Source organism: Sarcophilus harrisii, chromosome 2 (assembly GCF_902635505.1).
Source record: "Sarcophilus harrisii chromosome 2, mSarHar1.11, whole genome shotgun sequence".
Lineage (NCBI taxonomy): Eukaryota > Metazoa > Chordata > Mammalia > Dasyuromorphia > Dasyuridae > Sarcophilus > Sarcophilus harrisii.
In genome coordinates, this window is record NC_045427.1 from 183,361,212 (window position 1) to 183,377,841 (window position 16,630).

The window sequence follows — 16,630 nt, forward strand, 5'->3', positions numbered from 1 at the left end:
CAGGAAAGTGATATCATAAGGAAGTTATTTAATAAGGTTTACCTCCTTACATTCCTACGTAGGAGGATGGGATTTATAACTCATTAGAATGCTCTCATTATTATGGCCGTTAGAAGAAGTGTATTTGATATATATTGAATTTAACATATATTTTAACATTTAACATGTATTGGACTACCAACCATCTAGGGGAGGGAGTAAAGGGAAGGAGGGAAAAATTTGAAACAGAAAGTTTTGCAAGGGTCAATGTTGAAAAATTACTCATGCATATGTTTTGTAAATAAAAGGCTTTAATTTATTTTTTAAAAGGAGTGTATATGGACAAAGGGCACGAATATGAGTTGAATGTGAAGGGATATTATCTTTTTTAATACATGATGAAATTGAGGGGTGAGAGAGAAATGTACTGGGAGAAAGGGAAAAAGATAAGTGGAATGGTGCAAATTATCTGCCATTAAAAAAGAGGCAAGAAAAAGCTTTTACAGTGGAATGGAAGAGGGGGAGTAAAGGAGGAGTGAGTGAACCTTATTCTTATCAGAATTAGCTCAAGAAAAAACATACATACTCAATAGGAGTATAGAAATCTATCTTACCCTGCAGGAAAATAGGAGGGGAATGGAATATGGGAAGAAGAGGAGGGTGATAAAAGAGAAGATCATATTGGGGGAGGTAGTGTTCAGTAGCAAAACACTTTTGAGGAGAGACAGGGTAAAAGGAGAGAGAGAATAAATGGGGGGAAATACAGTTAGCAATAATAATTGCAAAAAAAAAGATTCAAAGTAAGTTTCTCTAATAAGGCCTCATTTCTCAAACATAAAGGAAACTGAATCAAATTTATAAAAAATAAGAACCTTATTGTTGGTGGAATTGTGAATGAATCCAACCACAGTGGAGAGCAATCTGGAATTATGCCCAAAAAGATATTAAACTGTGCATACCCTTTGATCCAGCAGTGTTACTACTGGGCTTATATCCCAAAGAGATACTAAAGAAGGAAAAGGGACCTGTGTGTGCCAAAATGTTTGTGGCAGCCCTGTTTGTAGTGGCTAGAAGCTGGAAAATGAATGGATGCCCATCAATTAGAGAATGATTGGGTAAATTGTAGTATATGAATGTTATGGAACATTATTGTTCTGTAAGAAATGATCAGCAGGATGAATACAGAGAGGTTTGGAGAGACTTACATGAACTGATGCTGAGTGAAATGAGCAGAACCAGGAGATCATTATACACTTCAACAACAATACTGTATGAGGATGTATTCTGATGGAAGTGGATTTCTTTGACAAAGAGAAGATCTAATTCAGTTCCAATTGATCAATGATGGGCAGAATCAGCTACATCCAGAGAAAGAACACTGGGAAATGAATGTGGACTACTTGCATTTTTGTTTTTCTTCTCAGGTTATTTTTACCTTCTGAATCCAATTCTTCTTGGGCAACAAGAGAACTGTTTAGTTCTGCACACATATATTGTACCTAGAATATACTATAACATATTTAACATGTATAAGACTGCCTGCCATCTAGAGGAGGGGGTGGAGGGAGGGAAAGGAAAAATAGGAACAGAAATGAGTGCAAGGGATAATGATGTAAAAAATTACCCATGCATATGTTCTGTCAATAAAGTTATAATAAAAAAAGAGCCTTGCCCCAAATGATAAATTATCAAAAGATATGATCTGTGCCCAAAGAGCTAGAAATTCATGCATATCTTTTGATCTTACAACATAACAACTAAGCATGAATATGAATGGAGATACAGAAAAACCAGGGGGGAAAAAAAGGAAAACAATGTGTATATATACAAAAATATTCATAGCAATTCTCTTTTCAGGGCCAAAAAACAAAAACAAAAACAAAACTGGAAATTCAAGGGATGTTCATCAATTGGGAAATGGCTTAATAAATTGTGGTATGTGTTTGTGGTAGAATATTATAGTTCTCTGTGAACTGATGAGCAGGATGCTCTCAGGAAAAAACAAAAAACAAAATACTTGGAAAGTCTTCCATGAATATAGTGAAATTTACAAAGTAATAACAATATTCTGGGATGACCAGCTGTAGATGGCTTTGCTATTCTCAGTAGTACAATCATCCACAACTGCTCTGAAGGACTTATGATGAAAAATATTCAGAGAAGGAACTGATTTGATCTGAATACAGATTCGAGCATTCTCTATTTCTCTCTTTTTAACCTAACTTTTCTTGAGGGCTTTTATTTTCATTAGGGTGGGAGATCTGTTTTCTTTCACAACTTGACTTTTATGGAAATGTTTTGCATAACTTCACATGTGGTTTCTTAATTGTGGGTGGGAATAAGGGAGAGAATCTAGACCTCAAATATCTTAAAAACAAATGTAAAAAATTGTTTTGAATATAACTGGGCAAAATTTTTGAATAAATAAAAATTTAAAATTTAAAGTCAAATCTGGCCTCAAATACTTACTACCTCTGTTACTGTGGGCAAGTCATTTAACTCTGGCCTGCCTCACTTTCCTTATCTGTAAAATAAGCTGGTAAAGAAAATAACAAAGCACTCTAATACTATTGACACAAAAATCCTAAATGGAGTCATAAAAAGACAAACAAGGACTGAGAATGACTAATCAAAAACTTTGGTCATCTGGAGATAGTTACAAGTGACTAACTAAAGCACAGTATAGTTCCCATTGTTTAAAAGTTAAATAAGACTACCTGGCAATCTAATATTATTCTTTCTAATCCGTTTTCAGATAAATCTTAAAGTAATTATTTAGTAAAAATTATAAAAACTAGAAAAGGGGAAGCTACTCACTGAATACAGCACTCACTGAATACATACAACAATCAAAATCAACAATTCACAAATTGGGATCTATGAGATTCAATATTCAAGGTAGTCTGTAGAAGATAAAGGGAAGGCTTGGGAATCAGGTTTTTAAGCCTCTGACTAACTCTGTGATCATAAAGAATCTTAGAGCCTTAACTTCTTAGCATTCCTGTGAAATTTTATAAGATAATAAATTGCAACTTTAGAATCTAATGGTAGATTTGCCTTAGTAAAGGCAAATGTTTCAGTAAAACTTTCACTCACATTAATGAAATCACATGCCAAGCCCTGCTCTTCCACAACCAAAAAAAACTGTCCCTCTTTGCAGATGACATAATGGTATATTTAGAGAATCCTAAAGAATCAACTAAAAAACTGTAAGAAACAATTAACAACTTTAGCAAAGTGGCAGAATATAAAATAAACCCATATAAATTTTCTGCATTTCTCTGTTACCAACAATGCATCAAGAGATATACAATTTAAAATAATTGTAGAAAATATAAAATATTTGCCATTCTACATGCCAAGACAAAGCAAGAAACTATATGAACATAATTACAAAACACTTTTCACACAAATAGAGTCAGATCTAAACAACTGGAAGAATATCAAGTGCTCATGGATAGGCCAAGCTAATATAATAAAAATTAAAATGACAATTCTACCTAAATTAATCTACTCATTCAGTGCTATGCCAATCAAACTACCAAGAAATTACATTATAAAGCTAGAAAAAGTCATAATAAAATTCATCTGAAGAACAAAAAGTCAAGAATTTCAAGTGAATTAAAGAAAAAAAAAACATGCAAAGGAAGATGGCCCAACTATACCAGAACTAAAACTGTATTATAAAGCAGTGATCATCAAAACCAGTTGGTACTGGCTAAGAAACAAAGTAATGGATCAGTGGAATAGGTTCAGTTCACAATGTGTCTTGTGAATTTAATCAATGATTATGATACTGTGAACATAATCGATGACTATAGTAATCCAGTGTTTGATAAAACACAAACTCCAATTTCTGAAATAAGAACTCATTATTTGAAAAAATTGCTGAGAAAACTGGAAACAGTAGGCATTGACCAACCTCTAAAACTCTATACCAAGATTAAGGTCAAAATGGATCCATGCTTTAGACATAAAGGGTGATTCTATAAACCAAATGGAAGAGGTAATTTCAGATCTATAAAGAAGGGAGGAATTTATGGTCAAAGAAGAACTAGAGAACGTTATGAAATGCAAAATGGACAACTTTTTAAATTTAGTTTGAACACACATTGCTTTATGAATTATGTTAGGAGAGAAAAATCAAAGCAAAAGGAAAAAACCATGGGAAAGATTTTAAAAAAAGAAGTGAACATAGCATGTGTTGATTTACATTTAGTCTCCTTAGTTCTTCTGCTGGATACAGATGGGATTTTCTGTCCAAAGACTATAGAGATTGCTTTGAATTACAGAACCACTGAGAAGAACCAAGTCTTTCATACTTGATCATTGCACATTCTTGTTATTGTGTGCAATGTATTCCTGGTTCTACTTGTTTCGCTCAGCATCAATTCATGTAAATCATTCCAGACCTTTCTAAAATCAGCTTGTTCATCATTTTTTTATGGAACAATAATATTCCATTATCTTCATATAGTACAACTTGTTCAACCATTCCCCAATTGATGGGCATCCATTTATTTTCCAATTCTTTACTACCATAAAAAAAAAGCTACTACAATTATTTTTGCACATGTGGGTCCTTTTCCTTCCTTTATGATTTCCTTGGGATATAGATCCAGTAATGGCACTATTGGGTCAAAGGGTATTCACAGTTTGATAGCCCTTTGGGCATAGTTCTAGATTGTTCTCCAGAATGATTGAATCATTTCTCAACTCCACCAACAATGCATTAGTATCCCAGTTTTCCCATATCCCCTCCAACATTTATCATTTATCTTTTCCTGTCATCTTGGCCAATCTGAGGGGTGTTAAGTAGTATCTCAGAGTTGTTTTAATTTGCATTTCTCTAATCAATAGTGATTTAGAACATTTTTTCATATAACTATAGATGGCTTTAATTTCATCATCTGAAAAGTATCTGTTCATATTCTTTGACCACTTATCAATTGGGGAATGACTCATATTCTTATAAATTTGACATAGTTCTTTATACATTTTAGAAATTTAGACATTTATTGGAAATACTAGCTGTAAAGATTTTTTTTCTCAGCTTTGTACTTCCCTTTTATTCTTGTTTCTGTTGGTTTTGTTTGTGCAAAATTGTCCATTTAACTTTTCTTAATATTCTCTAGTTCTTCTTTGGTCATAAATTCCTCCCTTCTCCAAAGATCTAATAGGTAAATTATGTTTTATTTTCCTAATTTATTTATGATATCATTCTTATGATCAAATAATGTATCCACAAAATGGATAATTTTCATTACATTAAAATAAAAGGATTTTGTACAAATAAAACCAATGTAACCAAAATTGGAGGTGAGTAGAAAGCTAGGAAAAAATTTTTACAGCCAGTGCTTCTGATAGAGGCCTCATTTCTAAAATATCTAAATAAATAAATAAAATATGTAAAATTGAGAACTGATTCAAATTTATATGAATACATGCCATTCCCTAAGTGATTAATGGTCAAAGAATATAAAAGTTAATTTTCCGACAAAGAAATTAAAGCCATTTCTAGGAACAGAAAAAAAATGCTCTAAATTACTATGGATTAGAGAAATGCAAATTAAAACAACTCTAAAGTATCAATGCAATTTCTCAGATTGGCTAAAATGGCAGGAAAAAAAGAATGATGAATGTTGGAAGAGAACATCTACAATAGGTAGCTTCATTATCCTTTCCTTTCATTCTCAATTCTCTGGAGTTTAGCAGCAGACTTCATAATTTAACTACTGGATTCAAATTTAACAATTATCTCTTAATTAGCAAATCTAATGGCCTTTTCTCAATCCTCACCCTACTTGACCTCTCTGGAACCTTTGACACTGTTGATCACAACCATTATCTCATTAGCTCCCATGAATGATTCCAAAATTATTCAACAGCACAAAGGTTTAAGAAAACTACTAAACCATCAGAAAAACCTGGCTTACAGTTAGATTATTCTTATATGAGAGTGAAGATCAACTATTCTTAACAATCCTTCTATATTCCTTTAAAAAGCAAAAAATATCATAATTTAAACAATTAATCATAGAATATGGGGGATATCATCATTTAAACAATTAATCATAGAATATGGGGGGGTAGGAGTAGAAAGAGTATTAGATATTATCTCTCCCAGCTCTCTCAGTTTACATATGAGCAAACTGAAACTCAAGAAAGTCAAATGACTTTACCAAAGTCACATAACTGGCTACTGACATAACTGGGAGAGGAAATTAGGTCCCCTGACTCCCAAACTTCTCACATTGCACCATCAAAAAAATAATCCAAGGAAATCAATTAAGTGATTAACATTTAAGCAGCTGGAGAAAAATATATGCCAATTTAGAAAAGTTATATGCAAGTTATATAAATAATATACATCCTTGTATTTCATTTGCATGAAAAGAACCTAGAGAGAAATTCTAAATGAAGATCTTGACGGAATTTTGGATTCTCTGGATATTCTAGTTCTGTGAATTAACAACAAAGGAGTAGAGATAAAATAATTTAGGCCAATAACAGAATTTTAAACATGTGGGAAATGAGAATTTGAGAAGCAGTGTGATTTATTCATGATCACATAAGTTGAAAGAAGGAGAGTTCTACTGACAGAAAATACAGCACTGTTTACACTACTCCATGTTGGCTTCCCTTCTACTTACTTTTCTAATAATCAGCTAAGAAAACGATCAATTCCAGAATCCAAAAATATTTCAACATTAACCATAATTTTTCTATTTCATTTTGATCGATTTCTTCTCCTGGTATGAATCTGATTTACAAAGGAAAAAAGGTAATCAGTAAAGTGAGAGTATTGGAGATTGCAGTAACACAAAATGAAATTGTAGATGCTTAATATGAAGAAGAGAAGGCTTAGGACTATTGTACATGATAGCTGTCCTCAACATCTTGAAAGACTACCATGCAGAAGATGAATTTGATACATTCTGCTTGTCCTCAAAGACTATTCAGTATTTGGAATTGAACAAATAAACACTTACTATGTTCCAAAGACCATGAACTGGAGATACAAGGGAAAAAAATGAAAATCCCTCTCCTTAGGAAGCTTTCCTTGTGTCAAGGAAAACAGCATATATTCATTTAAATAAATAATATGTACAAATTAAATAGGGAGATAGTAATATGGAATAAGGAAGACCTGAATTTAAATTACTAATAAATTCAGACACAAGCTGTAAAATGCTGTGTAAATCACTTAATCTCTGACTCATTTCCTCATCTATAAAATAGGAATCAAAGCACCAATCTCACAAGGGTTTTGTAAGAAACAAATGAAACAATTTTTGTAGTATACTTTGTGAATCTTAAATTACTATAATGCAAAGCTTTATTATTATTAAGGTTATAAGAAGGGGAAAGGAGAAAAGCTTCATGGAGGGATCAGAAAAAGGCCTCCAGGCCATTCAATAAAGGGTTTTGATTGAAGGGTTTGGAAGGCTTCTTTTTTTTAAGGGAAATAAATTCTTCAGAAATGTAGTTCTACTACATTATAGATTAGCCTGCCAAAGCTCTAACAAAGAGAATACTTTCAATATACAAGTTCTACAATTGCATATTTTTCTATAGTTTGAGACAGCTGGCCTGAAACATCTATTATGGATCCCAATGTGACTAATCATTTTCACACTACATAGCAATCTGGTCACTCAAAATGACCCATAACATTGAGCATTCACTTAAGGAAAAGCTCACAATTTTCTTCTGCTCTGGATAAATCACATTATGAGAAGTTAGTAAAACTGAAAAAACAATCCCATTCTAGGAAGTCTGATGGCATTCCTCAAATGAGTGACAGCAAGAGAAATACACTGTGAGATTGGGAAAATTTGGGTGCACAAAATTTTCCCAGGATGATATTAGTATTTTTCAAATCACTTAGAAAATCATTGATAAAATTTAGAGAGATCTTTCACTTCCCTATTTGTCAAACAGTAGAAAGATTCTTCATTTAAGTAAACTCTAAAACACAGAAACTTGTATTGATAAAGTATGGGAATTTGTTATACATAGCTTAATTTCATACTGTTTTTAAGATAGTTCAATAATGGTGAGGAATAATACTTCAGACAAACTCCACAGAAATTATAAATATCCATTTTAAAAGAAGAGGGGGAAAGAAAATCTTGAGTGTTCAAAAAAGGAACAAGAATTCTTCTAAACTAAGCAGAAAACAGTGGAGGGAAATGCAAAAAGTATTTCCCTGGCCTCCAAAAATGCTCTATATGAGAAAAAGCATTGGACTAGAAATTGAGACCTCTTTCTAAACTTGACCATGCCACAAAATACTTAATATGATCTTGTTTAAGTCAGATGTTAAAAGATCTTTCAACCTCTAAAGTTGTAGGAATCTAGCAAGTGCTTTAAAATCACCTTTTAAGGCAGCTACTTTGCTCTGTCTGGCATACCAGTCTGCTATACCTGTTTCATGCATCTGCCAAAAAATGGCATATTCACAAGGACACAGCAGAGCAGGATAGAATAGGGCAAAGCAGAGTAGGATTGTTTTAGAATAGCAATCAGTGAGAAAATCATATTATCTTCACTCAGTTTTTCTGGAATACATTTTGTAAAGTGAAGAGGATACCTGTAATTTTGTGGGCAAGTCTTAACGAGAGCCATAGAAATAACTAAAGGGATTAAAAGTTCATTTCTTAGACTGTGACATGATCTCCAAGGAAGATCTCAGGGAAACTCAGGTTGATTTAAGGCTCTAGAGATTGAATGGATGACTGGAATAAAATGTAACAGCCAATTTCAGTGCTAACCTGAGAGGTGGTTAGACATTTTGCCACAGACTACCTAAAAGAAGGCAACAAGTTGCTAGGTGACTTCTGAGCATTCGCGTATGCCAATAAAGGTAATGTGTCCACAAAGGTCACTCTTCCATTGCTGTCAGATATGAAACCTTCCAAGAGGTATTTTCTATACCTCTTAAGGATTTCCTTTCCTTTTAACTCTTTTCCTTCACCTACGCCATAATAGGGAGGAAAGCTATGGAATAACTAAGATGAAGTGAGGGTATTTATATGCCCGCATAGGGTGTGTGAGTGTGTGTGTGTGTGTGTGTGTGTGTGTGTGTGTGTGTGTGTGTTTTAAGAATGACTGAAATGTGGTTTTGTTTGTAAAACAACTGCTAAAAAGTCAACAGAGAAAGTTTGAAGATTAGAGACTAGGGTTGATAGAGGGAACAATCTACATGAAAGGATGGAATGGGGGAGGGAGAAGGGCTAGCCTTTGCAAGAAGAAAATTGACCTCTTCTTATGAAACAGGGATAAAGAAGAAAATAAGCAAATATATTTTACAGACCTAAGATAAAGAGAAAGGGAGAAGGGGGAGCTCCAGGTATCTCTCTCTCTCTCTCTCTTTGACTCTTTCCCTCTGTCTTTCTCTATGTCTCTCTCTCTCTCTTTCTCCAGTGAAGTATTAAGCCAGAACCTTCAACCAAGATGGTGAGATAAAGAGATGCCATGTGAGGTTGGAGAATAGATTTTTAAATTCTGTGATAGCCACTACAGTGAGCAGAATAATGAATTAGGAAAAGGTATATAAGGACTACCTTGCTAATAATAAAGGCCAGTTGAGATTATGAAACATAAAATTTGCAATTTGTAGTTAGCAAGATAATTAAGTGTCCCCTCTGAAAACACTTGTTCAAAGAACACAAATATAATTAAAGCAATAATGTGACCTCCAAGAAGTTTATAGTCCAACAGAGCATGTATAGATTCAAGATGACATTGAACAAGTAATATGATCCAAAGCAGATTGCAATGATAGAAAGAGCCAAAGAGTTTAAGAAAAATTTGAGAAGGAAGAGATAACTTTTTTGTTATTAAAGCTTTTTTATTTTCAAAACATATACATAGATAATTTTCAACATTCACCTTTGCAAAATCTTGTATTCCAAATTTTTTCTCTCCCCCTCCATGACCTCCTTTGGGATGGTAATACAATATAAGTCAAACATGTACAATTTTTCTGTATATATTTCCACAATTGTCATACTGCACAAGAAAAATCAAAGGAAAAACGGAAAAAGGAAAAAAAAAGAGAAAGAAAACAAAATGCAAGCAAACAACAAAAAGAGTGAAAATACTATGTTGCGATCTACATTCAATTCTCACAATTTTCTCTGGGTGCAAATGGCTCTCTTCATCACAAGACCATTGTAACTGGCCTGAATCAAGAGATAACTTTCAAATAAGGTAGCTAGAGAAAGAAGAATCAAGAAAGGTTTCAAGGAAGAAGTAGCACCTGAACTGAATCTTGAAGAAAATGATTTCAATAAAGGTTTTTTTCAAGGCTAGATTCCTATTATCTCAAAAGCTGAGGAAAGAAGGAAGGAAGGAAAGGAAAACAAGGTATGTTGAAGGAAACTAACCATAGTAGGAAATAAGTGCATTAAAAGATTAATTAGAGGAATTTGTTTTTGTGTTATACTTTAATTTTAGTACTTGCTTCCAGAGAATTACTATCATAACCATTACCTTGTAATAATGAATTGGGTGTTTTTTAAGCCAACAAATTATTTCCAATTACATCACTGAGAATCTTTGAAAATATATAGTAGAATGTTACGGTGTTCCCTAAAACAGTTACAAGTTTGCAGATATCAAAACCAAATATAAGAGTTAATAAGTGTCATTTTACAAGTTTCCTACATGTTTATACTTTAGTATTTCATGTCTCTTCCAGTTATATTTGAATGTCAAATAGAGATTGAATGACAAGTTGATTCAAACCATTACTCAAATCATAAAAAAATCCCTTTTTTCTGAGCATATGTTTGAAAGATACTTCAATATTTCAAATAAGTTGTCTTCAGAGGTTGTAGTGGCCAAAAGAATGAATCACTCTGCATGAACCATGTCCATAATCTCAAATTTTCTTTCCACCTTGCTAAGAGTTGCCAGACCTTTCAAGGATTTACCTTGAGAACCCTGGGCTACTCTCATGCTGAATGGTATTGGAGAAGAACTTTACGATCAATCAACAAGTATTTATAAGTATCTATTAAGTATGTCTAAATACTGTGCTAGTAGATAAAATTAAAAAGAATGAAATCAATCCTACTCAAAAACTGAGCTTACATTTTAATGAGGAAGATAACAGAATATAAAATATATACGATACAAATAGAAGATTAATATTACACATGTATGTATATACATATGTACTATAAATACAAAGTGATAAAATATAAGGTAATTTGGGAGGGAGGTCATTAGAGGTTGGAGGGGTCAGAAAAGACTTCATGTTTCCCAAACCGCTTAAGGAAAACAGGGTCTAGGAGCCAGAGAAGGTACTTCTGAAAAATATTGTTGAAGAAAAAAATTCATATTTTTTTCTAACACTAATTCATTCTTTTTTGGCTTCCCCCATTCATTGAGGAACCAATTTTCTATTCTAGTAGCCTCCCCTCTGTTTATCTTGTATATAGTTTGTTTGTACATATTTGTTTTCTCCCAATTAGATTATGAACTCCTTGAGGACAGGGACTGTCTTTTGTCTTTCTGTATCCCTAGAATTTAGTATCCATTTAATAATGTTTATTTATTGCCCTATTAGTTTACCTAACTGAATTAAGAAATATGTTTTCATCTTACTCCTATTCATATTTTATAATATATGTAATATAGATAAAGTGTTATCTATATCATAAATAAATGAAAAAGTCAGGGCATTGAACATCCTCATTCATAACCTCTCAGTGCCCCTTCCACAGCAGTGACTGCTTCCTCTCCCTCACTCCATGGAAAGTGGTAAATTGTGAAAGCAAAGATATATCATAGCTCTTTACCATACTGTACCCCTGACCTCATGCCTTATACTATTTTTAGAAATGCAAAGTTATTTAATATTTACTTAACATTAATACTCTGTAAAGCAGGGCATATAGCATACCCCTTTATCCCCTTTAAAGTGATACTTAACACTTTAAAGTTTCTTTCAAGTAGCAAATAAGGTTTGGAAGACAAGCTTATATTAGAAATATTAAAGTCTGGCCAGATGAGTATAATACTTGCATTGTCCCAGTTTTTTCCACTGACTCACAGAAGAATTAAAAATACCCACAACCAAAGAAACCTTGCCCTGCCCTTAAAAAAAAAAAAATACTGTAGCTGCTCCACTGAATTTACAAGGAGCACCACCAATTCAGGCTGGAAAAACGAATCATTAAGGAGAACAACTTTTAAAGACAATAATTGACCCCACTTCCCCTTACCACCCTCTCCCAGGCCCCCCCCCCCAAAGGAAAACTACAGGAAGCTTACAAAAAAAAAATCAATGATCAGTATGAAAGGTGTTCTGTAAATGTACTTTATTTTAAATGTAAGAAACACTAACCACCCACTTCCTGAATAGTTCACTAAAACTTTTACAACTTCTGCAGGACCCCATTCCATCTGCCAAAACTTCTTTCACTTAGCCAAGAAAAGTGAAAACTATTTTTGGCAGTCCAAAATGTAGCTATAGGTCACTGAATTATATTCAATATCAAAAATGAATGGCTGCTTTTATGGATTCTGAAAATGTCTCATCAAAGTTTAATCACAAATCCTGTGAATACATTAAATCCTGTAGCGAACTCTGGTGGCATTTTTGTATCCAGTGAAAACACACAAATTCGAAAAAATGGGAAACACTTTCCTTGGGGAAGCCCCAAGACAGCAGGTACTTTTTACACTGGATTTGCATTTATGTTTGGAGAGAATCTTTTGTGAGCTATACTTTTCTTAACGTGAATGTGAAGAAGAAAATATTATATATAAATATATATGCATACACACACACACACACACACACATATAGTAGCCTGCTTCATGTGGAAAGTAAATCAAAGCATTTAAATGAATCAAAGGGTTTGCAAGCAACAAACCACTTCCAGATAGATGCAGTAGGTGTGTCGAAGACTCTGAAAAGTTACTCTCAATATCTTCTGATGCCTTTCTCCACAGGAACTTGTTCTGCAAATTCTGAAAAGCTCTGTATGCCCTAGGTGGTAAAATTACTGGAAAACTTGGCAAGCTAAGAGTTCAGGAGAAAACCCAAAAGGAGCAGCAGCATCTAATTTGTGGAAACCGGCTAGACCCAGGTAAAGAGGTTAATAAGAGATTTAGCAATCACAGAGAGAGGAGGAAACCACATTTTTTCCGGAGCTGGAAAATTATCTGCGTTAAATTAAAGAAAAGAGGAGAGAAGGGTGAAAGGATGGAATAGAAGGAAGTAGTGGAAGGAGATGTAGGAGGGCTTGGATATAGGGAGGGAACAGGAGAAGGGAGGAGAATGAGTGACGGGGTAGCAGATAGAGTGAGGAGGAGACAAGGAGTAGGAAAGAAAAAAAGTGGGAGAGGAGAAGAAAAGTGGAGAAGAAGAGAGATATTAGGGAAGGAGAGGGGAGAGCTGAAGCATAAGAAAATGAGGGAAAGAATGCGGGTTGGAAATGGGGGTGGGAGGAAGAATGATTGGTAGGGAGCGATGAGATGTAGAAAAAGAAAAAGAACTGGAAAGGCAAAGTGAGGATTTCTCTTGTTGCTTCCCGCAGCTTCCAAATTCAATGGTGGAATCTCCAGATGCTAACAAAGGAGACTCCCTCTCCATAAAACAGGAGCCCAGGAAGAATCGTTGTAGACTCAGATCCGGCTACTAGAAGTCTTACCAAGTATGGGGCCAAAGAAGACAAAGAGCTACGGGGCCAGATGCCTCAATCCCCACCCACTTCACTCCACAACAAACTCTAAGGCAAACCTCACCTCCCAAACCCTAACGAGCTACTCATTCATTGATTTCCTCGCTTCCCCCCACCCCAGAAATTTTCCACAACTCATTTAATCGCAACCTACTTCTCCCCAGAGAAGCCTGAAGAAGCTCATTATCCACCCCTCAGCCCCTCGGCAAGCCACTTACAGGATGGAAGTCTGGGGGGAGACAGCAGGGACACTCTCCAGCATCAGATGCATGCATCGTACCGTCGTGCGAAAGCAGAGGCAGCGGCTGGGACACCCTCCGTTGCTGCTGCCCCCACCGCTGTTGCTCAGCTGAGGGGAGACCCCTACAAAGACACCCGCGCTCCAGAAGAGTAGGAGCAGGAGCCAACGCGGGGGACCCGCTCTAGAGCGGGCCATTGCAACCCCGGGAGGAGTAGTCTGTGAAGGATCGAGGGGAGTCTGCCGAGAGGGGGCGGGAAGGGGGGAAAGGGGGTGCGAGAGCCGGCGACGATGAGTAACACCCAAGTTGGTCCCGGCCCTGCTCCACCCGGCTCGGCTGCCTGTACAAAGCCAGACCCTGGCTACACAGCCGCAGCCGCAGCAGAGGCAGCAGCTGAGCGGATTTCCCCAGCTGCCTAGAGGGGAGGGGGAAGGGGGAGCAGAGAGGTGGAAGGTGGAGGGGGGGGGGGTCCGGCCAGCTGTGCACATGCGCTGTAGGTTCTCTCCCCACCCTTTACCCACCGAAGCAGGACACTTAGAGCGAGAGGGCAGGGGGGTATGAGGAGAGGGAGGGGTGGGGGAGGAGGGGCGGAGCGAGGGAGTGAAAGAGACTAATCTGAGAGTCTGTCTGAAATTTGTATGCACAGAACCTAACTTTCTCGCTTGTCTCAATGGGCAAATATTGAACACGTGCTGTAGCTCAATAAATTGATAATTATTACAATATAAGCTTCAGAGAAGGGGAAGCTACAGAACTCTCATGGCTTCCCTGAATGGCAGTATCTGTTTTGGGAAGAGATTTAAAATTTCTAAATTAAGTCCCATATCCCATCAGGATTCCTCTCTATTCTGGCAGAGTTGTCATCCAGTCTCAATTTAAAAATGTCTAGTTGAGGCAGAACTGCTCCTAGGAGCATCAATTTCCACTCTATATAGTTCTAATTGTTGGGATATTCTTTCTTACAAGGAGCTCAAATCTGCCTCTTTGCCACATTCACTTATTTGGTCCTGGTTTTTCCCTCTGGAGCCAAGCAGCCGTCCATCCTATTATCCTTCAACTAGTTGAAGACCTGTATCATCCCTTCCCCCTTTTCTCTTCTAACTAAACATCCTCAGTTTTTTTAGTCCGTTCCTGTAAGCATGATATCCAACCCTCTTATTAATCCTGGCTTGCCCTCTTCTGGACAAGCTTCAATCTGTCTTCCTCTTTAAAGTGTGGATGTGGCTTCCTTGTGGGTAGTATCAAGCAAGAAAGAGCAGGGAGAAAATAATTTCAATGTGAGGGATTATAAGGGATTATACACACGAGTATAAACTTTCTCCCTCATGGCAAATATACTTTAGAAAGGTCACGAGTCTATGAGCACTGAAGTCTCCTTGTTTGCTGCATTGTATTTCTGCATGATCCCCAGTATCAAAAAAGTTCAACAATGGAGCTAATAAAGCAATAATTGTTAGGAGAGAAATCCTCATGAAACAAATATATAGTCTGGTAGAGAGATATAGTTTTAAAAAAGCAAATTACATATAAATTGTTGTCATTAAATACTAAATGGATTTGTGTTCTCATTGTTGTGATGTTCTCTCCAATGACAGAAATCACAAACCATCCATTCCAGCTCCACCCTCCCCCCTTCAACTTTTCTCCAGGTCTTCCCACAATATGACAAATAAATTAGAGACTACATATAAAGTTCTCTGGGAGGTGGGAAGGTGTGACATCTTATCTCTAAGATCATTACATCTCAAATCTTGATTTTTTTCCTATTCCTTCCATCTTGGCTAAAAACTGAAACTTGGCTTCAATGATGTGCTGATGTCAGTTTGTATTAGCTGGACCAATTGTTAAATTTTCAGTGTGAGCATTTAAACCTCCTAAATCATCAAATGCTACAGACCAAAATTTAAGATCTTGGGTTGTTGCTTGTCTAGATTTAAGGAAAAAATAAAGAAAATGTAAATATGACAAAGTAAATTTAAAGTCTGTTGTGAATATGCTTTTATTCAGAGACCCATTGATTAAATATTTTTCAAATTATCACTGCCCATTTCCCTTTATTTCCAGGGATAGAGGTAGAGGACTTGGCCCTTATTGCTGTTTCCAGGTTCTCTTATCATTAAAACTCAGTAACCTCTCTTTTTTTGGTATTTACTCAAATAAGATTTACTATTCAATCAAAATTCTGATAACTGATATCTGGTCTTACTCCACTCCATGATCTTCAATCCCATGACCCCTCAAGTCTTTCCCAGAAAGTGCCCTTGCACTAGCTGAACTCTTTTTCCTTCCCCATCTTGATCCATTGATGCAATTTCAATTCTCCACTTTCTCTTCTCTTGAGTCCTTTGCCCCCCTCCATAGTATTGCCAATCTTACTCTATCAAGCTTCAACCTTAAATCGAGTCCTTTACCACCCTTGCTCCTACACAGATGCTGCTGAAGGAGAAAAATCATGAAACCTTGCTGTCTAGATCCACTACATTCTGTCTTCTTCCACAGATTGTCCTATCATCTTTATTCTCTAATTTATTTTCAATCTCTCCCTACCAAATGCTTTCCCACTCCCTATCAACATTCCCATGTCTCCCCATTCTCAAAAAACACTCACAAAATCCATCCAATCCTCACTAGCTATCATAGCAAACCTGTCCGGCTTTTTTGGCTAAATTCCTTGAAAAGATCTTGTATAAAGAGGTTTGGCAATTGTTA

General features: G+C 35.8%; 1 protein-coding gene across 2 annotated transcripts in view; it reads right to left on the reverse strand.

Moving 5' to 3' along the window:
• Positions 1-14,424, reverse strand: part of PXDN (peroxidasin) — a 140,741-nt gene extending 126,317 nt beyond the window's left edge. For both annotated transcript variants that reach the window (XM_031951167.1, XM_003757904.4), the window contains exon 1: positions 13,901-14,424. In XM_031951167.1, coding sequence (XP_031807027.1) covers positions 13,901-14,409 — 509 coding nt within the window. In that variant the 5' untranslated portion in view covers positions 14,410-14,424. The remainder of the gene's footprint in view (positions 1-13,900) is intronic.
• Positions 14,425-16,630: the final 2,206 nt, after the last annotated feature.